Genomic DNA, 23,438 nt, shown 5'->3' with positions numbered 1-23,438 from the left:
CAGGGAAATCATTTTAAATTTCCCATAATATTGCAGAGACATTCATCTGAATAACACAAACAGCTGATTATGCAAACAAGGGTAACTAAATCAGATAACTGGGCTCCACCACTTGTCTGTTGGGTGACCTTGGGAAAGTCACTCGATTTCTCTGGGCTTCGGTTACCGCATCTGCAAAATGGGGATTAAGACTGTCGGACATAAACTGCATGTAACTTGATTATCTTGTATCTACCACAGCACTTAAGTACAGTGTCTGGCATACAGTAAGCACTTCAATACCATAAAAATGAAAATTAAAACTAAATCAAATGGACAGATAAAATCTCTTTCACAGAGAACACAAGCAAGAGGATAAGCAAAAGCAAAACAGGGCCAGAGGGAAGGAGAAGTAGACGACTCTCTGCACTAAGAGAAAGCTGGGATCGAGTTCCTCGAGGGCACAAGCGTTCATGGCCAAGTTCACATTGGGCATATCACTTTCAGAAACCCAGTTTCTACTGGCTGAAATATTTTCTACCTCATTTTTAGCCAAAGATGGATTTGCAATGTCAGGTTTTTGTTGCAAGTTCCCACCTGGGAATTCTTTCCCAGCACTCCATACAGTGCTCTGCACACAGAAAGTGCTTAGTAAGCTTATATTTACTACTATTCATTCATTCAATCATATTTACTCAGTGCTTACTGTGTGCAGAGCACTCTACTAAGCGCTTGGGAAGTACAAGTTGGCAACATATAGAGACGGTCCCTAACCAACAGTGGGCTCACAGTCTACTGTTAGGAAGGGTTATGCTGAAATCCACCTCTTAAGGTCACAGGTGTTTTATGCTTTCTGTGACCTCACTACCTCGAGAATGGCTCTGGAGTCTGTTGAATTGTTTCCGCTCATTTCTTTACTTAGGATTTGTAAAGACAATTTAGATAGCTTCCCCATCTCACATGGATAGCTTCTAGACTGTGAGCCCACTGTTGGGTAGGGACCGTCTCTATATGTTGCCAACTTGTACTTCCCAAGCGCTTAGTACAGTGATCTGCACACAGTAAGTGCTCAATAAATACGATTGAATGAATGAATAGTGTCCCTTCCTATAGCCTGATCACTCAGCACTTGAAGAATCAGTCGAAGGGATGCAGGGCACTAATAGCACGGTTGTAAATAAAAGGCACTTTGCTCTTCTCCCTAAATGCGCATTGCTCATTTTATAAGATTATTAAAAATCTTAGTCAAGTTTTTCTTGTTCGTCCTATTCCACAAAATTGTACTCACCAATGACATTAAGCTGTCCTCATTAAAGCAGTTTATATGTTTTGTTTGTAGTTATCCACATAAAGACTGAGACCTTTGCATATGGTCTCTGTGGTAAAGTGAATATTTTCACACTCCTCCCAACCTCATTTTAGTGTTCCTCTCTCCACCATCTCCCCTCACCACCTTTATCCCCTCCCCGCAGAGATCTAAGCAGCTGACAAGGAAGCTGAGAGACAGAAGGAGCAAAGGAAGGTCCAAGAAAGAACACCCCGGTGGTCTCCCCCATGAAAGGAGAAGCTATAAACTGGTCCCAAAGACCCCTGTCTCAAGACAGTTCACCCTCGTCAATCACGGGTTTGTCTTAGGTAAGAACTGATGACAGGCAGACGTGAGAAATGACTTTGCCTACACAGAGGAATCCCTGCTCATATTTGCTTGGGGAGGGAGGTTATCTTTGTCCCTTAAAAATTTGGGTTAAAAGTGTGCCCTTTTCAGGCTCAGCCAATACTCTTTTTTCAATAGGTAGTTTTCTTCTCTTCATTTCACATTAATCGAGCTAATTTTTGCCCGTTTAGATTATTTTCATCCATTCAATCGTATTTACTGAGCACTTACTGTGCACAGAGCACTGTACTAAGCGCTTGGAAAGTACAATTCGGTAACAGAGACAATCCCTACCCAACAACAGGCTCACAGTCTAGAAGGGGGAGCCAGACAACAAAACAAGTATATGGGCATCGATATCATCAAAATAAACAGAATTATAGATCTATACACGTCATTAATAAAATAGAGTAATAAATATGTGCCAATATACATAAGTGCTGTGGGGCAGGGAGGGGGGTAGGGGTGAAGGGGAGGGGAAGAGAAGCAGAGGAAAAGGGGGGCTCAATCTGGGAAGGCCTCCTGGAGGAGGTGAACTCTCAGTAGGGCTTTGAAGAGGGGAAGAGAGCTAGTTTGGCAGCTATGAGGAGGAAGGGCATTCCAGGCCAGAGGTGGGACAAGGGCCAGGGGTCGACGGCGGGACAGGCGAGGACGAGGCACAGGAGGAGGTCTAGCGGCAGAGGAGCGGCATGTGCGGGCTGGGCTGTAGAAGGAGAGAAGGGAGGTGAGGTAGGAGGGGGCGAGGTGACGGAAAGTTTTGAAGCCAATAATGAGGAGTTTTTGCTTCATGCTAAGGTTGATAGGCAACTACTGGAGATTTCTGAGGAGGCGAGTGACATGCCTAGAGAAAGATAATCCGGGCAGCAGAGTGAAGTATATAGACTGAAGACAGGAGGGTGGGAGATCACAAAGGAAGCTGATGCAGTAATCCAGTCGGGATAGGATGACAGACTGTACCAAAAAGGTAGAAATTTGGAGGGAAAGGAAAGGGCGGATTCTTGGCGATATTGCAAAAGTTAGGCAGGCAGGTTTTGGTGACGGATTGGATGTGTTGGAAGAATGAGAGAGCGGAGTCAAGGTTGCATGCTTGTGAGATGGGAAGTATGATAGTGCCCTCCACGGTCATGGGAAAGTCAGCGAGAGGACAGGGTTTGGGAGGGAAGATAAGGAGCTCAGTCTTGGACATGCTGATTTTAGGTGGAGGGCGGACATCCAGGTGGAGATGTCCTGAAGGCAAGAGGAGATTCTGAAGATCACGTTTAGTAACTTCATGATTCTCCAACTGCTAGTTATCCAAGAATTTAGATTCCAGGACTTAAAGTCAGTATTTCATCCAACTAGAATGTATGTAAAAGAGCCACATGGACCAAACAACAGCAGCAACAACAGAAAAACCCCATTATTCTGGGTAACTTTGTGCAGAATCATAGTTGAAAATAGCAATAATACCTTGCTTTTTATATTATGCTCTTTACTTTTACAAAGCTCTTTCAAAAACACTTTCTCATTTTTAAATTTACAACAATGCTGCAAGGTAGGGAGACTCAGGTATTATAATCCCCATTTTACAGGTGAGGAAGCTGAGGCCCTGAAGTTAAATGACTTGCCCAAGCTCATAAAACTGGCAAGGGGCAGAGCCTAGATTAAAGCCCAGACAGTGGGATTTTGAGCCCTATGCTCCTTCCAGTAGACAACAGAACCATTATACGTGAAGCCCATAACTTTACAGAGAGACTTCCATATACCTAGTAACTTATAGATGGGGGGGACGCGAGTGCATACAAGCACACACAAACACACACACAGCTTGCCTTATGCCAGACTTTTGGGACACCTCTTTCAAACCTGGATCAGTCCATTGTCCTCCCAATGGAGTTCAATTTTTTGCAATCTCTATAACCAGAGAAGTAACCCTCCGTGAAAACAGAACTGCACACAAGGAACTGATTAGAGCAATAAAATGAGGAACGTATTACAGTAAAAAGGGTCGCTTTACAAGACTTTTTCAAAGGGCAAATACTTTTGTACTTCCTATTATTTATGTTATACTGTAATATAATACATATCAAAACGCTGTAATAATTCATGTGACAAAGCTGGCTCAGATGGGCATCCCAAATTTCAGACTTTCAATCTCTACCTGAACACATCTATTAATAGCAATTCACAGTTTCTAAAATACTATACAACTTAGCTCTTCCATTTGGATGGATGGGGACTGTGTAACGTAAAGTGGTGGTCTGAAATATCCTTAAGGAAGAGTCTATTTTCCAGTGTCAAAATGGAATAACTTTCTATATCATCTTTGTCACGGTCAGCAGTGCAATTTTTAATAATCGCTTTGCAAACTCCCAAGGGGCTCGATTCTGCTGAGCAAGGGGCCCAGCCCCTACCGACAGCGGGGGCACCCTCTAGTGAACCCAACTGTTCATTCATTCATTCATTCAATCGTATTTATTGAGCGCTTACTGTGTGCAGAGCACTGTACTGAGCGCTTGGGAAGTCCAAGTTGGCAACATATAGAGACGGTCCCTACCCAACAGCGGGCTCACAGTCTAGAAGGGGGAGACAGACAACAAAACATGTGGGCAGGTGTCAAGTCAGAACAAATAGAAGTAAAGCTAGAGGCACATCATTAACAAAATAAATAGAATAGTATGTACAAATAAAATAGAGTAATAAATCTGTACAAACATATATACAGGTGCTGTGGGGAGGGGAAGGAGGTAGGGTGGGGGGGATGGGGAGCAGGAGAGGAAAGACTCTGCTCCATTTGCCCCAGTGAGAACCTGAAAACTGGCTGCTGCTTCTCCTGGAGGTGGATCTATTAGGACAGACGGCCAAACGAATTGCTAGGTAGTTTGTCCCATGTGCTCTCAGTTCCCTTTGGGAAGATCTTCCCAGAACCTGAGACTCTTTGGGCCCAGAGGGTGGTGTTGACGGGAAGGAAGGTGGGAGGAGGTAATGTTCAGTAGTGTGAGCTCTTCCTTCATGCAGGGGTTTCTCCAGAACTCACTCCTCCTGTTATAGGTCAGCTAGGAGAACTCGTGTGGTGGTGAAAATGTTCTCTGATAGGCAGGCGGTCCCAAATATGTTGGCCCTTAAGGAAGTACCAACTGTTTGACTCAGCGAGGAAGTGGTGAAGACTTGAACTGAATTTTGAATTCGGGCATAGCTGCACACAAGCATGATTCTAGTTCAGCGGAAAAACCCATTTGGAGGCCTAACTAGGACACTTAGGGGTTACCTTTTAGTCAACTTTTTTAGTCAAATGGTGAACATTCTTTGAAGAAGAAAATGTCATTATAGGCCCTAAAAAGACACACGTTATCTTAGGAAAGCAGTGTGGCCAAGTGGGAAGAGCACAGGCCCGGCAGTCAGAGGACCTGAATTCTGAGCCCAGCTCTGTCACTTGCCTGCTGCTGTGATCTTGGGCAAGTCACTTCACCGTGCCGCAGTTCCCTCATCTGCAAAATGGGGAGTCAATATCTGCTCTCCCTCCTACTTAGACTGTGAATCCCATGTGGAACTTGATTACCTTATATCTCCCTCGGCACTCAGTACAGTGGTTGGCATACAGTAGGCGCTTAAATTCCACTACTATTATTAGTATTATTATGTCTTAAAGAATAAAAGTATGCAATGACACTATCACTTTGCCTAGTTTGATCTGAACTGATTTTGAACACCAGTTCAGACATATGGGGATGAACCTTCTGTCCTCTTCACTCAAGCAAGAACTTTGTGGCAAGAATACTAAATACACAAAGTTCCCCTAATAACGCAGAGGCTGTGTTCTTGCTGAACCCCGTGGTTACAGAAAACTGGCTTTTGACGCATGCACACCAGCGGCTGTTTCTTTTTTTTTTAATGGCATTTGTTAAGCGCTATGTGCAAAGCACTGTTCTAAGCGCTGAATTGTTAAGCGCTTACTGTGCGCCAAGCACTGTTCTAAGCACTTGGGTAGATACAAGGTAAGCAGGTTGTCCCATGGGGGTTCACACTCTTAATCCCCATTTTACAGAGGAGGTAACTGAGGCACAGAGAAGTCAAGTGACTTGCCTAACGTCACACAGCAGACACGTGGCGGAGTCGGGATTAGAACCCACGACCTCCGACTCCACAGCCCGGGCTCTTTCCGCTAAGCCACGCTGCTCCTCATTACTCTGCATCCAAACAGGCTCATGTTGTCTGAGGGACACCGTTTCATTCATGCAATTGTATTTACTGAGTGCTTACTGTGTGCAGAGCACTGTACTAAGCGGTCGGGAGTCAGGGATCTGGGTTTTAATCGTGACACTGCCACTTGCCTGCTATATGACTTTGGGTCAGTCATTTACCTTATCTCTGTCTGAATTTCCTCATCTTTAAAACGGGGATACAATACTTGTTCTCCCTCCTACTTAGGCTGTGAGCCCATAAAGGAAAACGACTGTGCCTGACCTGTTTAACTTGTATCAGCTTTGTACAATGCTTGGCACAAAGTAAGAGCTTAATAAATACCACAATTATGAATTAGTTTGAGCTTCTGTGCCATGTTTGTTGGACCAAACTTCGGAAATTTAATTAACTATCACATTAGCAGCCCCTGGAACTGTTCTATGATGTGCATTTTTTTCCTATTACAGTATATTCAGACTCCTTTTTCTACGAAGAATAGAAACAAATAAGCATTAAACACGGAACTGCTTAAACATACCCCAAATTTAAAATATTTTAGTTGCAGAAAAAGAATTTTCTTGGCTTTCGGCTTTGCGTATGGAAGGAGAGGCCCTCAAATTTATGGTTGACTGCTTTCACACCATAAATGCAATCTTTGAAAGTAACCGCTTAATACAATTATCTCCAACAATTTGGTTCTTGTTTATTTATTTTGCTAGCCAAAGGAAGCAAGTTCTGTTTCCTCCACATCATTTTCTTGCTTCAGTAAAATGCTGTATGCCAAGAATGAACTTCTTACTGCAAAAATAAATAATCCTCAAATGTTTAGCTATCAATTTATTGGAATTTTTAATGCTCTCTGTTAAGCACTTACTATGTGACAGGCACTGCACTAACCACTGGGGTAGATACAGCTGATCAGCTTGGACGTAGACCATGTCCCACGTGGGGCTTTCAATTTTAATCCCCATTTTACAACTGACGGAACTGAGGCACGGAGAAGTGAAATGACTTGCCCAAGGTCACACAGCAGGCAAATGGTGGAGCTGGGATTAGAATCTAGGTCCTTTCGATTCCCAGGCCCGTGCTCTATCTACTAGAACACGGAATTTCTTCAAGAACCCTCTCAAAACCATCCTACTCGATCACTTTCATCCTCCGAGCGCTTACTACGTTGCTCTGCACACAGTTAAGTACTCAATAAACACCACTGACTCCTGAGATTCCTTTCATGTTACTTAACACGGAGTCTTGCAAACATAGAAAATGTCTTCCCATTTTTTGTACAAGAATAAAATGGTTTGGACATGTAGAGGTAATCCAAATTAAAGAACTCTCCTTTTTTTACTTCTAAAGACTTCAACAGGAGGAGCGTGTTTGGAGGAGTGTACTTTGCTTAACTGGGAACTAGCTTTCTTGCCATGTGCCTAGTAAGTTCTGTTTTGGCCAAATAACTTTAGAACTGAATCTGAAGTCGTGAAGGCATTAATGCAGAACTAAGCAATTTCCTCTTGATTTGTCTGAATCTAACTTAAGGGGACACAACTGTGATGGAAAAATCTGAGTATTCCATGAAGTACTTTCCAGGGTTTCCAACCAAAATATCCCAGAGAAGCAGTCTGTCATCCATCAGTCTAGAAAATAATCACTCTCCAATTACTTGTGGATTTTGTTTTTTGTTTTAAAGGAACGGCGCTCAGTAAGTATTTGCTGTCGACAACGGTGACGGCAACAGGAGTATGAGAAGCATACATGCAAATCCCATCATAAACTCTGAAGCGGCTGAAGTCCCCTACAATCGAGACCTGATTTAGAAAAAGCACCCTGTCTTACTGTAGAATGATGAAGAAAGGGATTGTTTGAGAAAAGTGCTTTCTGGAGCCTTTCAAATATTTATTCTATCACTCAGTACTCTTTCTTACTTCAAAAAGGAGGCCCACGCTCCTGGGGGCCAAAATCCATAAAAAGGGAGTCGCTTGGTTTCCTGCCTATCCAGTCTCACAAGACCATAAAACTGCAGACTCTCCTAATGAGAACTGCAAATTCTCCACGTGACACTCTCAAAACACTATCCTACTAAGATGAGACCTTGTCCCGGGATGAGGTGGAAGGCAGTACTTAAGTCAGAGGTGACAGAAGACCAGATCTTTATCTACTGCTTAAAGTCAGTCCCTCAGACTTTCAACACAATTGTTTCCGGCAAACTGTGCCTTCAATCTAATTTTTTTTCTATGAAAAAAGAGGGATTTTTTCCTGAAATGAAGTTTCATACCTTATTGTTACCCAAATTATCCACAGTTGTTTGCCGTTACAAGTGAGAAATACAGTCCTACTAAATTGATTTATATCAGGTCAAGGAGGTTCCAGAATACGGCAGCTAACTTTCACTTCCTTAGAAATAAAATGGATGTATCGATCCTCGCCTAGAGACGCTGCCTGGTGGTAACCCTTTCCCCAAGCTCCTGTCCTCTCCCACTGTCACCATCACCACCTTCAGACTCTCTCCCCTGCAGCAGCATGCCCATCCCCATTTATACAATACCCCCCGCAGGCTCCTAATGCCTCTCCACAACCCCTATGACACCAGTGCCATAAAGATGAATATCACAGCCAAGCAGAGTCATTTTCAAAACATAAACATTGTAAGTATTGTTTACTGTATTTCAAAATGTGGCTAAGTTGAGGACTGCCTTGCTCTCACTGTTGGTCTGGTTCTGATGAAGAGGATAACGATATTTGTGGTACCTGTCGATGCTGGAGGATCTGGAACTTAAGGAAGCCTCCTATGAGTCACTAGCAGGCATACTGGTCCCCACTCTCAAGACAAACAGTTTAGGGAGAGGGCAACAAACACTTTTTTTTTTAAAAGGTACCTGTTAAACATACACTATGTACCAAGCACTGTACTAACTGCTGGGACAGATAGAAGAAAATCGAGTTGGACATAGTCCTTGTCTCACATAAGGCTCCTAGTCTTAATCCCCATTTACAGATGAGGCAACCGAGGCACAGAGAAGGGAAGTGACTTGCTCAAGGTCACACAGCAGATAAGTGGCAGGGAAGGTAAAAGAACCTAGGCCCACTAACTCTCAGGCCCAGGCTCTTTCCACTAGGCCATGCTGCTTCCCACCTGATGCAAAATAGGAGTCTGAAGATCCTCATCTGCTCTGGAGAGGGTACACCATTGAACAGAAAATGCTGCTATAATATAATCAGGAGTATGGTCACAGAGATAAAAGAGAATGAACAGTATAATCTTCAGTAATACAAGGAGAAAAAAAAAATCTTATAATGCTGCAAGTTCCACCTAGCCTTAACTACATTCTTTCAAAATGAAACATTATCAAGGACCTCTCTCACTGGAACTAAAATATCAACTTTATTCTTCCACAGAAATTGCATACTGTAGTTATGCCGCTTACCTTACTATTCACCAACAACCATTAATAATAATAATAACGATGACATTCGTTAAGCGCTTACTATATGCAAAGCACTGTTCTAAGCGCTGGGGGGGATACAAGGTGATCAAGTTGTCCCACGTGGGGCTCACAGTCTTCATCCCCATTTTACAGATGAGGGAACTGAGGCGCCGAGAAGTTAAGTGACTTGCCCAAGGTCACACAGCAGATATGTGGTGGGGCTGGAATTCGAACCCATGACCTCTGACTCCAAAGCACATGCTCTTTCCACTGAGCCACGCTGCTTCTCTAACTCATGACTTTCGTGTAGCTGTAGCTGCAACTCGCATAACCTTTTCAAACCCTGTGGTATCAGGGTATTATATTACCTAAATCACGCAATACTAGTTTTGGAGAATTATCTGGGTTATTTCTTTACCGTGCTACTCTACCTTAAGTGAACTCCAGCTACCCTTGCTGTTTCTCTCTACTGGAACAGCATTTTCCTTTTTCTCCGTTCCCTAGAGTAGAGACCAATGTACAAATTCCATTAGGATGAAACAATTTACCAGAAATCTTCATGTAATTTAACATCATGGGTTTTCTGGTTTCTTTTAAGAAGCAGAAGAATACAATGTTGCTAAAGACCCAACTTAAAATATACACAATCTTCATGTGACTTTGCTTGACTTTAAAAACTGATTGCTTTGATCAATTATTTACTTTTAAAAGATTCACCAGGAAATCTATTATGGAAAGAAATTAAGCTTTTGGTAATAATCCAACAAAAATGAAACCTCTTACAAAACTGATTGTGAAAATCCTCAAGAAAAACAGACGAGACTAACATTTGGCTACAATGAACATTTATAATCTACTCTGACATTAAAAAAAAGCTGGTAAACTGATTACCTAATTCATTTTCCTATTGTGAAATCCTCCTTTGCTTTACACTTGCTTTGGGAATTAGAGAAATGCCCTCTAAATCAAAATATTCCTAATATGGAGGGAATGAATAAGAAGATTAAAATGTAGTCAGGTGATTTAGGCAAGACATGTATTGTCTTTCAACAGTCACTACGGAATCCATTTTCAGTTTTAAAAACCAGGACAAAAATGTTTCTTATATTTTTGTCAAATGGATTGCTTTTGCCCTATCGATTTTATTTTTCAAATCCTTACCAGCCAAAGGGGTCTGCACATAGTAAGCGCTCAATAAATACGATAAAAATAAAAAAAAAATAAAAAGGGGCTGGTTCAGGGCCCAAGTAACTGCTCCCTACCAGCAAGTGGAGGGAAAGCCACTGATCAAAACAATTGATGCTTGAAGGCTATCATGGCTGAGGTCTTTTCGAATATACGGTCTCACATGGTTAAACGGGGAACAGTTTCCTCTGCCTGGCATTTCAGGGGCTCCCTTGCCATCTCCATCATTAGGCGGAGACTGAGAGTGGCGAGGGTAATTCCCCTTCAACTGTCACTCTGGGAAAGCATCCAACTCTTGGAGTAGGGAAAACAAAAAGGCAAACTGAAGAAAGTGCACGGGCACATGGCCCACCAGGAGAAATGAAGAAGGAAGAAATGGGGAGGGAAGTGATCTGGCTCTGCTTACTGTTCCTTCGCTACAGTCTACAACTGTCTTTGAGAAGTAAAGAAAAAGAATAGGGAAGCAGGCACTTCCCATTAGGATGATGAAAGAGCTGGTTTAATGACACGGTTCAGGCCTAGGCTACTTGGTAGAAGAATGCACCCACTGCCTCTGTGAGGAAATAAAAAATGGATTGCCATGGCTGATTATGAATCTTCACCCTTCTTTTCTTTTCCTATTCACCATCCCAGAGAAAGAAAGAGGGGTGGAGGAGAAGGGAGGGAGGGAGGGAGAGCGAGAGAGAGTAGGACAGACCCTGGAAGAACTTCTCAACTCTCTCCCTCTTGCCTAATCTGAGGGAGCCCTGTCAGTTCCTCCTCGGATGATCTATGTGGAGGTACAGCATCTCACAGCTTCTGCACTGAAACAAGAAAGGAAAATGTGGGTTAGGGATGCGTGAAATTCTAAGGGACCACTCAGAAGATAAATGGACTTGGAGGAGAGGGAAATGACTCAGTTGTGCCTATTGAGAACTGATACTCACACTTAACCAAACAACCCGAAAACCTTCAACTTGCTTGAACTGGCCGAAGTGGGTCTGGAGAAGCCAACAACTTGAAAATGCTATTTATTTTCCTGTCACTTAAATGAATCTTGGCCTGTTGAATTTCAGCAACTAGGCTGACATCACCTAAGAAGCCATGTTAATCAACCGCATTCTAGAGAACAGCCCTCCTGAAGGAGATTGAAAAGATCAAAATCAATTCTTCATGAGAGTGGGAGGCCTTGTAACTAATCTCTGCTGCTACAATGGTTAACTTGAATCCTTTCAGCCTCGGACTTGCCAGGGTCTCAGTAAGTTGATTCTGAAAAGATGCAAACACCTCGAAACTGTATAAGGAAGTACGTCTACTGCATTTTTCCCATGAAGGCCTTAATACATTTAGTTAATCCCACTCCGTTTTGACTCCTACTTACATTTGAAAATGATCTGAGAAGACTACAGCCCATTTACAAAAAAGATATATATTTGGCTGGATGATTTGTATAACTGTTCGAGGAGGATATGCCCCAATTACACCAAGAATGCATTTTGATTTAATGGATATCAAAATCCTTTGTCCCCCGTCGGTGTCAAACATAACAAAATCACTAACTCCTGGAGGATGAGAAAGGCAGGGATCCTTAACTGCTTTAATCTGATGAAAATATGAATATGAGGTTCATTTTATCTGTTCTCCCAGAAAATGGTAATACATTTCATAAACACGTTCTCTCTGAAACGTTACTAAACATTACTCAGGGTGAATTAAAGGCCTAATTAAAAGAGGAAATAAAAAGTGGTAATGGACTTTCTAGACTTTGAAGTTTAAATGAAAGGATCCAATTCTAATATCTTCTGTGATTCAAAGTTTCTTGAAGAGAATATTGCTGCCTTTGACCGGGCACATTGCAGTTGAGAAAATCGGCACCGGGACAAAAACAGGGTTCAGTGTTTGATCTAGCTAAGGTTTTGTGGCTGTAGTCATTTCTGTTTATAAAACATCTCACTTAGAAACCATGGGAGGGAGGAAAGAAAATGACCACCTTCATTGTACTCCTTCCACAAAAGGTGAATTTCCAGAGTGGGTACAAGTGAAAAAAGCACTTCCTCGTTGCTATCTAAAAGTTCTGAGCAAAAACCACACAATTCTTAAAATGGAGAAGGTTGATGTTAAAATGGACTTTCTATAGTCTCTGAAGAATAGGTTTCTTCACTCCACAGAAAGTAAAATAAGACACCTCATGGTCACAGAAGCTTTACACATTTTTCCCAGATTGTTTCATGTCTATCACCCTGAAGAAACCATTTAGTAGCATATACGCACTACCAAATTAGGGGCTTTCCATGGTTTCCAAGAATGCAAAGTGGTTTTGATTGCATCACCCAAGCAAAACGACATGAGCATAAAAACCTTAACATTTTCAGTGGTTAAATGGGCATTATGTAGTCTAGAATTACCATTACTGCTCACCACAAACAGCACTGCTACTACATACCATGGACACATGATTAATTACACACATGCATCAGTGAATAGGCAACAATCACACTAGAAATAATGAATCACCAATTTCCTCCCCCGCCCCCCTCCCATGAAAACGTCGTGTGTATGGCAAAAATAAAGTAGCACACTCTCTGACTGGCCTAAAGATGTTTCACATTAAATTAATGTAGCATCTAGAGAATGTACCCATTGTTCTCTATTTAGGCTTCCAGCCAACTGAGAGTACTGCAGAGAGAACAGTCCGCACTCCAAAGCAAAAGGGGAGAAGAGGCTTAAAATTATACCCCACATTCTATGTGCTACATAAGTTGTATCCCATTACCCACGACAATTTATAATTTAAATAATATACTTTTTTGGGTGTCATCTAAAACTATTTAAAAAAGTAAAAGAGACTTGATCCTTAAGTCTGCACTGTACATCATGCAGTACTAAATTTAAATTTAAAATACACTCCCGCTGCTACAATAAACCATAACCATAGCTATAATCCATGTGATCAAGTTCCTTCAATGTGCAATAACTGTTGCTAGAGAAGCCTTACTGTGTGTCACTGGGAGATTCCAAGCCATACCTTTTAATCCACGCCATGGTACTTCAAGAACATGTTAAGGTGAGCCACGGCTCAGCACACTTCGATGCACCTCAAAACACCTCAGCCAGTGTATCATTCTCCTTTCCTTTTGAGATCATAATGGCTCCGAAGAACTATTACGCTTCCATTTGAATGACAGTCTCATACACAATTTCAATGACTTTAAAAACAAAAAAACAAACAAAAAATAAGGACTTTTAAGTGTTAGTATGTTAAATACTAGTGAACTGTGTTAAACAAAAACTGCCATGACTAAGGAAAACAAACCAGCTGCTAATATGGAACGTGGCTATTTTAAATACTGACACTTGATTGAGTACAGGGGAAGGGATATGGCTTTGAGGCTGAGTGATGGAAAACTATGGGAAAGAGCTAGTCCCTGCTTTGCCATGGTTCCATTCTGTAATTCTATGCATATCTGTAAAATTCAATTATCTTCTCAGTTTCTTCCTCAGCGCAAGGTGGTAGCCAAAGAAACATAATCAAAATTCTGGTCTTTCTAGATGACTGTAGAAAACACAGGCTACCCCCCTATCTGATAGGATCATTCTCCTAGAGTGAAGAATACTTCAAGTGACTACTTAAGAAGTCTGCAATGCTTTCCATTTGAATTGTAATTCACTCAATTCACTGAAATCTCTTATTTTAAATCCATAAAACACTCATCTATTGCAGCTTCTGCCTATGTTCTTTTCTTACCATATTTAGATTGGCAAATCATACTTGAAATTCCCCACAAGAAAAACTTTTAATCACTAGAACCAAGAAACAATTACTCCCTCTTCTCAGACCTCAAAAAAAGTGCTCAGTCCACACTTTTGCTTCTGGGCGGCTCACCAGCTAACTAGAGATACGGACTGGCTGAGAAGCGCAAACCAGAACAATTCGGTCTAAAACAGACATCTTCCTCTTCCCCTGTTTAATCAAAAATTCACCATTCTGTTATCTGTGAATGCAAGAAAACATTTAGAGCATTTCCTCATTTTCCTGAAGAAGCTTGGGACATTCCGAAATTTGAAATTCTACTTTTAGGCGAATTACTTTAAACCACGAGCTTAAAAATACACGTATATATAAATAATAATGAGATCCCAACAAAAGAGTAGCTTTGTCTTGCCACTTCATCAAGTTAAACTAGTTTTTAATGGTGGCTCCCCTTCTCTCCCCCTCCCCAGCCATGGATATGAACCTGGAATCTTTATTATAAGAACCGTGCCGGCTGTCCTGAGAAAAAGAGATACTGATTAAATCTAAGAGAAATAGGGCCCCCTTCTATATACATAGTAAGTCCTTCTCCGGTCCACACAGAAGATGATCTGTCAAAATTGAATATTCTGGGCCATTGGTTGAAATGTGTTCCCTGCAACTCCCACTGAAATTGGGATGCGACATTCGGCACCGGCTGAAGATTTTTATGATCTTCAAAGACTACTCCTTTTGAAGAAGTTTTACCGGTAAGGATCAGGACACTTAGAATCACCTGTTGTACATTAGCTGGTAGAAGTTCTCCAGCCGCTGCAAAAACCTACACAAAATATGGCACCTTGAGCTATATTATCTATCACATGCTGGATAAGTGAGGATCACAAATTTACTTGACAAAGTACGATTCAAAAACATTTGGGTTTGGTCCTCACCAGACCGAACAATGGTCATATCAGGTCAATACTTTCCCCGATCCCAGGGTCTAAATGGATGGGCTAGAGCAAGGCTAAGCATCTTATTTTCCATTGTTTACACCTCCCCCCTCCGCCCGGACACCACCCCAAATGAATCTCCAGGTTTTAAACTGTTATCTTTCTTTTCCCCTCTTAAATTCTACTTCCATTATGGCTGCTCTCTTGGGACCTGCTAAAGCTGGAAAACAAGGCCTTCTCTTCGTGTACAGGATGCATGCAGTGACTTTCCCAATGGCCGAAGGCCAAGTCTAAATGTCTTGTTTGCTTGGCTCTTGGCTGCTGAAATTAACCTAGAACCATTAATAATACATTAAGCAATCAGTCCATTTTGATGATCAAATTGCTAAGTTTCTACAACAGTCCCTCGTAACTTAAACAAGTTCCTACTTCTAACAAACGTGGTTTCCAAAGCTTCAGGGAAATGTCCACAGCTCTCAAAGGGATGCTTAACTACTATTCTTCTGATGTCATCGTTAGTTCCTATTTCCTTGCTGAAGGGGGAATTACATGATCCAAAAAGGTAAAAAGAAACATAATGAAAATGGAATATAGCTTCAGGGTGAAACATTTTCAACCTCTCCGTCACACCACAAGAGGTACAGCACTGCTACACCTATCAAAGAGAACTCTCCAGCTTCTTCAGCAATGGTGTGATCTTCACGAAGAAGCCCTCGAGAAAAGACTTCACCTCACAAAGAAAGGGAAGTAGCTCTTTGGAAACAGAGCTCTCATTAAAATGACCTATTAGGTTATTTGAGGCTTTCAAAATGCCCTGTGCTAGAAATGGGAAAACAAACGGAAAGGCAGAGAAGAAATCGCCCTCAGACCGTTTTTTAAAAGGTACTTATTAAATACTTACAATGTGCCAGGTACTGTACTACTTCCTGGAGTATATATAAGGTAATCTGTTGGACACAGTCTCTGCCCCACATGAGGCTCACAGTTTAAGTGCCTCGATCTCGTCTATCTCACCTCCGATCATTCATTCATTCAATCGTATTTATTGAGCGCTTACTGTGTGCACAGCACTGTCCTAAGTGCTTGGGAAGTACAAGTTGGCAACATATAGAGACGGTCCCTACCCAAAAACGGGCTCACAGTCTAGAAGGGGGAGACAGGCAACAAAACAAAACAAGTGGACAGGTGTCAAGTCACCAGAATAAATAGGAGTAAAGCTAGACGCATATCATTAGCAAAATAGAATAGTAAATATGTACAAGTAAAATAGAGTAACAAATCTGTACATACAGCTTCCTCCCCCTCCAGATACGCCAGACCACAACTCTCTCCTCACCTTCAAAATTTCTACAGAAGGTCCCATTTCCTCCAAGAGGCTTTCCCCGATTAAGCTCTCTTTTTCCCAACTCCCTCTCCTGTGTCTACGCAGTTGGATCTGTACTATTTAAGCACTTGATATTCACTTCACCCCCTAAACCCCACAGTACCTATGTACACACCTGTAATTTATTTATATACATTAATGTCTGAATCTCCCTCTAGACTGTCTTTACTCATATTAATATGGGAAGCAGCATGGCTCAGTGGAAAGAGCACGGGCTTGGAGTCAGAGGTCATGGGTTCAAATCCCGGCTCCGCCAACTGTCAGCTGTGTGACTTTGGGCAAGTCACTTCACTTCTCTGGGCCTCAGTTACCTCACCTGTAAAATGGGGATTAAAACTGTGAGCCCCCTGTGGGACAACCTGATCACCTTATAACCTCCCCAGAGCAGTGCTTTGCACATAGTAAGCACTTAACAAATACCATTATTATTATATTATTATATTTATGTCTGTCTCCCCCTCTAGAATAAAGTTTGTTGTGGGCAGGAATGTGCCTGTTTACTGTTATACTGTACTATCCCAAGTGCTTAGTACAGTGCTCTGCATATAATAAGTGCTCAATAAATACAACTGATTGATAAACTGGAGGGAGGACTGAATCCCCATATTACAAATGAGGAAAGAGGCAATAATGAGAAAGACAGTTAAATCCACAACAATTCTGGGCAAAAGATATATGCTACTCAAAACCAATTGTTTCTTCTCATTGATAAATCCTGGCAGTCTTTTCTGTGGAAGAGGGCAAAAGTGCCTGTATGAAAGTGGGGACAGCTAGCACACGAGTTCCTTCTCAACATCTGGAACAAGGAGATGCACAAAATCTCACAGATGACACCACCATAGCCATCTTCAAGAAAGAAAGGTGCAAGATGAGATTTGTGGCAATCATCAATCAATCGTATTTATCAAGCGTATACTGTTACTGCTTACCGTAACTGAGACATTACTCTCCGTTGGTAAAAGCATCCTAGCCATCCTGGATTGGTACGCATTAAACACTGAGTAAATATGACTTACTGATTCTAAATAATATTACTGACCAAACGCTCCCAGAATCTCACGGTATTGATGCCTGTTTACTTGTTTTGATGTCTGTCTCCCCCTTTCTACACTGTAAGCCCGGTATGGGCAGGGATTGGCTTTCTTTACTACTGAATTGTATTTTCCAAGCACTTAGTACAGTGCTCTGCACACAGTAAGCTCTCAATAAATACGATTGAATGAATGAACGGATCCCAGCGAGGCACAGCAGGCATGATCTTTGAGGCATGTCAGACTCAAGAAAAGCGCAAGGAGTAGCACCAAGGCTTCAATACGGTCCTTACAAACTTGACAAAAACACTTAAAATGAGCACTAGACGCCGCACCCCAGCGGGCTGCCATCAGGAAAGCAGCAGCTCAGTTGGAGCAGAAGCTCCCTAAGAACGGTGAAAAGAAGTGGTAAAAACAAAAACAGCACCAGGCACAGCAAGAACAGACACAGCAGCTCAATGACAGTCAGTCTTCATGTGTAACCCACCCTGAACACACGGACCTATGAGTGAATTCCACCTCTAGGAAAGTCTTTTTCAAGTATGAAAACACACACACGAGCGCGCGCGCACACACACACACACACACACACACACACACACCCCTCTCCCCCCCCACCCCCACGTATTTTTGTATAAGAGTTTAATAAATGACACCTACTTAAAAAGACTCCAATGCCAGGTTAAAATGGCGATAAAGTTAAACTTCTGTAATTTCCATATTCCCCTCTCAGTCATGAATAAAAAAGATCCAATAAAGTACTGGCCCTGTTGTTCTTTTTTGTTTGTTTTTTTTTAACTGAGCAAAACAGAAAAGTGGATGTAATTTTTTTTTCCCCAAGGGTCACCCTGGGTAACCATGGGGGGAGATTTCAGGACCTCCCTCCTAATTTTATCCTCACTTCTCACTCCAATTTCATTCTGTTCCTCTGTACTGGTATCAGTAGGACCCTATTCCTGGCCGCTCCTCTTCCAGATAGAGGAAAAAGTTTACATCTGGAGCAGGTCTTCCACATGGGTTTAGGACTCTGTTATTGGAAGAGTCCAACTTGATAAAAGGAGACATGACAAAGGGCTTTATCTGAAAGGCCAAATATAATAATAATGATGGTATTTGGTAAGTGCTTACTATGTGCCAAGCACTGTTCTAAGTGCTGATCATATGTTTAGTAAGTGCAAAGAATGTCAAGTATATAGCACACTTTCTAAATCTCCTATTTGTCCAGAAAAGAGTTTGTCATAATCCTAATGGGCCAAAGAAAAAACAAAACAAAACAAAAAACAAGGATGAATAAATTAAATGTAACTCCTCATACCTTAGGCCCAAGGAAATTTAGAGGTCATCCAGTCCATTGGGCTTTTCAAAATGGTGTATAACCATTTACAGAGTCAAAAATACCATTTGGTTTAAAAATGATTTGAGATGGCCAAAAAACCTTTCCTCTCCTAACCAAGGATCAAGATTGAATTAGTGGGTAAGCCCTCTGCAAACCTTCAACCTGCCCATTCACGCCACTTTCCTTCTTTCACCAAGTGGCAAGCTGAAGTTGAGCCACAGGGCTGGGCCAGGGGTCATCTCTGCTGCCAACCCACTTGAACGACCCACAAGAAAAAACAATCCTAAAGTCTATACGCAGCCTTTTCAAAGAAATCCAATTGTTTTCACCTAAATATCAGATTCGCATAACCCACCAAATTGGGGCTTTTCACAAAAATTGCACTAGGATCAGAAACAGGGAAAGGGTAGTTGGTTTGGTGATTTTCTAAAGTACAAACAAGCCATACTTGTTTGTACTTTAGAAAATCATACTGCCATTCTCTCAGTGCTGACAGAACTAAAATCTTGGCTCCTCACTAGACTGAAAAGGGCTGCTGAGTTGGGCAATTCCAATGGTTGCTTTTTGGAAACTTCTTTTCCAATGATACGATCATAATTTTTAAAGACAGAAAAGTCAACGCCCCAGTACAAAAAAGGACCTTTATGAAACTATTGCAGCCTCTCTCATAATTAAATCCCACTGGAGACCCAACCAAACAATGAGATATCTAAATGAACCCTGGAAAAAGCACAAGAACACCAGAGGAATAGGCACGATGGAGAAAATAAATGAAGGCTCTTCAATATTCCTTGGGTGTGGCTGGCCATTCTGGAATTTTTCATTCTATTTGGGTTGCTTTAATTCAAAAGCAGGCCTCGACACCCTTGCTCCTGGCTAGGAGAGAGATGCGGGAGAACACTGAGGAGGAGGAGAAGATGGCGAGGAGGGAGGACAGAGTTCTGTTGAAGGTCGCTAGGAGAGTGAGGCTCTTTAATCAATCAATCAATCAATCAATCAATCGTATTTATTGAGCGCTTACTATGTGCAGAGCACTGTACTAAGCGCTTGGGAAGTACAAATTGGCAACACAATTTGTACTTTAAAACCCTTCCCCTACAAATACCTCTTTAGCTGTTGATTACTGATGCTTATAAGTCACCTACTTTGCATTTTCACCACACCTCTTTAATAGAACTGGAACTCATTTCCCTGCATTCTTTGGGGGGGGGGGGAGGGGAGGAGTAGGGGCAGGAGATGACAGCAACACCCGATATCCACCATTCTTTCATTTTCAATTCATTTTCTTTCTGTAAAGGCATTATTGAAAGGAACTGATGTTTGAGAACAATTTTGCACCCACTCCATAGTACACAAAAAGCCTCCACGGCTGTTTAGACGCGAGGATCCCTAAGACTGCCGTAGACGCCAGCTGCGAAGAGAGGGTCTATTAATGTCAATTAAAAATGAAGTCAGAAAATCCTTTACTAACTCTTTATCATGTCTAATTTCTGTGCTTCCATTTTCCTGTCTTTCACACTTATCTCCTCCAATCTACCTGGACAAACAGGTACAAACACCCTTGAAGATGATTAAAAGGTAGAGGCCAAAAATGTGTGTGTAATGCGTTACGCACAGAAACTGAGTTGAACTATACCCTCATGACAGCATCACCAAGGTGTCCAACATAGAACAGATTACATATTCTTGGAATGCCTAACCAGGCCCAAATCCTTGTTATTCACAGCAGCAAAATCACTTGGTCTAAGAATCTTGAGTTGTAGACTTTTCTGAGTCCTGTCAATTTATGAATATTATAGTTCCCACTAAAGAATTGTCCAAAGTTTCCAAATTCCTTCCAGCTAGAGGAGATAAAAGCCAGCAGAGGGTATCAACCTGTTGGGATACAGAGAAGCAGCATGGCCCAGTGGATACAGCACAAGCCTGGGAGTCAGAAGACCTGGGTTCTAATCTTGGCTCCACCACTTTTTAATGTTATCTAATAATAATAATAATAATGGCATTTATTAAGCGCTTACTATGTGCAAAGTACTGTTCTAAGCGCTGGGGAGGTTACAAGGTGATCTGCTTGTCCCACGGGGGGCTCACAGTTTTCATCCCCATTTTACAGATGAGGAAACTGAGGCTCAGAGAAGTGAAGTGACTTGCCCAAAGTCACACAGCTGACAAGTGGTGGAGCCGGAATTAGAACCCATGACCTCTGACTCCCAAGCCCATGCTCCTTCCACAGAGCCACGCTGCTTCTCTGTTTAAGAGCTTACTACGTGCCAAGCACTGTACTAAGCGCTTAGCTCTGCACATAGTAAGCGCTCAATAAATACGATTGATGATAAGCGCTGGGGTAAATACAAACTAATCAGGTAAGACACAGTCCATGTCCCATGTGGGGCCCAGTCTTAATCCCCATATTACAGCTGAGGCAACTGAGTCCCAGAGAAGTGAAGTGGCATGTCCAAAGTCAGACAGCAGACAAATGGCACAGCCAGTATTAGAACCCAAGTCCTTCTGACTCCTATGCCTATGGTCTATCCACTAGACCACACTGCTTCTTGTAGGCCACAGCACACACTCGTCTGCTGTGTGACCTGGGACAAGTCACTTAACTTCTCTGTGCCTCAGTTATCTTAACTGTAAAAGGGGAGTTAAAATGGGACTCCAGCCTGATTAACTTTTATCTACCCCAACACAGCACCAAGCTGTGCCTGGAACAATATAAGCACTTAAATATCATATAAAAACCAAAAAAAAAAAAAAACCCTAACCCTAACCCTTTATTTTCTATTTCGTCAGTGCAAATAGTTTTCGGAACAACGGCAAAATCTTCAGGACAGCAGGGCAGAATGTCCTCCTTTAATGTAGAAAATTTAAGGCAGGTTTTTTTAACGTTGATTCTCAAATCAGATCCGCCTATCTGGGAGTAGAAGGCTAGTTCCAGAGTAAGGGAAAGGAAAAAAGGAAAAAAAGGGAAAAAAAAGGAAAGGGGTGGGGCACTATGTAAACTTCTTTGTTAGCAGTAGCTCCTTTGCTAATTTCAGTTCAGAGTACATTTCAGTAGATACTAAAACTGAAGTTCCTGCCCCATCATCACCACCGACAGAACGCCATTATTTTTGTTTTAAGGAATTTCCCAAAAGTATCCTCGGGGGGACTCGAGAGACGTATCTGTTTTTTTACTAGCTCTACTTCTGCTTGCCACCCCCAAAGCTGGCCAACTTCATCACGACTCAGTGACAGCCAGATGACCAGAACCATCGGGCTGGAGTCGAGCACTAAGTGAGAAAGGCCTGGCTTCTGCTCCAGACCAACAATTGGCCAGTCTGCTGCCACCGTCTATTTAGGAAATTCAGTCTGGCATCCACAGACACAAACATTTAACTTGGTACCAGGGCTCTTAGGGGAAAGAAACAAGGGGTGGAGAAAATGGAGACTGGCTTGGCCAGCAGGGTAGAAAGAGAATTGAGGCATGGAGGGAAGTGGAGGGGAACAATAGTAAAGTGGATGAATGTTCCTTCTCCAACATGCTACAGATATATCTATACCTGTGTGTGTATATATATACACACACACACATACACTATAAAAATATAATAATAATAATAATGATGGCATTTATTAAGCGCTTACTATGTGCAAAGCACTGTTCTAAGCGCTGGGGGGGATACAAGGCGATCAGGTTGTCCCACGTGGGGCTCACAGTCTTAATCCCCATTTTACAGATGAGGTAACTGAGGCACAGAGAAGTGAAGTGACTCGCCCAAGGTCACACAGCAGACATGTGGTGGAGCTGGGATTTGAACCCATGACCTCTGACTCCAAAGCCCGGGCTCTTTCCACTGAGCCACGCTGCTTCTCCATATATGTGCATATATGTGTGTATATATACACATATATAGATACAATAGTTAATACACACCATTCATATTTTGTAATTTAGATACCTGCCCAAACCTAAATTATGCAATGTGAATGTTGCATATCAAATATACACAGAACATGCACTAGTACATGCTCAGAGCCCAAGGGGATTTGGGCAGCAGGTGCAAAACACTTCCAGAAAAACTTCCTTGGGTGTTCTCAACTCTCCACCCTGAGACCAATTCCCTAGGGGAGAGGGCTTGCTCCAATTATCACCTACTTACAGATAACTCTCAGGTCCCTAGCTCCTAATTTCATGTTGTCTACAGCTCATCTCCCTTTGCCTGTCCTGTCATCACTTAAAATCTTAATGTGCCAAAAAAGGAAGTCTGGAACTCCCTTCCAAATCCTTCCCCTCCCCAATTTCCTGACCCTCATTAATAACACACCTCCGAGAGGCGACACTTTAGGCATTACGTTTGATTATTCTCCTTCACCCACCACATTCAGCCTTTAACAACAATTGTAGTATTTGTTAAGCACCTTGTGTGTCAAGCACTGTACTAAGTTCTGGGGCAGATACAATACAACCAGGTTGGACACAGTCTTTATCCCACATGGGGCTCACGGTATTCGATCTCCATTTTACAGACAAAGATACTGAGCCACTGAGAAGTTAAAGTAAATTTCCCAGCAAGAAAGTGGTAGTGCCAAGATTAGCACCCAGGTCCTCTGACTCCCAAGCCCATCCTTTTTCCACTAGGCTATG

General features: G+C 42.1%; 1 protein-coding gene across 1 annotated transcript in view; it reads right to left on the bottom strand.

Annotated features, from left to right (window-relative positions):
• Window positions 1–23,438, bottom strand: part of RBPJ (recombination signal binding protein for immunoglobulin kappa J region) — a 128,311-nt gene that overhangs the window by 62,505 nt on the left and 42,368 nt on the right. The window contains exon 2 of the mRNA XM_038752490.1: window positions 13,406–13,586. Coding sequence (XP_038608418.1) covers window positions 13,406–13,422 — 17 coding nt within the window. The 5' untranslated portion in view covers window positions 13,423–13,586. The remainder of the gene's footprint in view (window positions 1–13,405; window positions 13,587–23,438) is intronic.

This window comes from Tachyglossus aculeatus, chromosome 10 (genome assembly GCF_015852505.1).
Source record: "Tachyglossus aculeatus isolate mTacAcu1 chromosome 10, mTacAcu1.pri, whole genome shotgun sequence".
In the NCBI taxonomy this organism is placed as follows: Eukaryota; Metazoa; Chordata; class Mammalia; order Monotremata; family Tachyglossidae; genus Tachyglossus; species Tachyglossus aculeatus.
The sequence above is the reverse complement of the archived record's forward strand: the minus strand, read 5'-3'. Positions and strand labels throughout refer to the sequence as shown.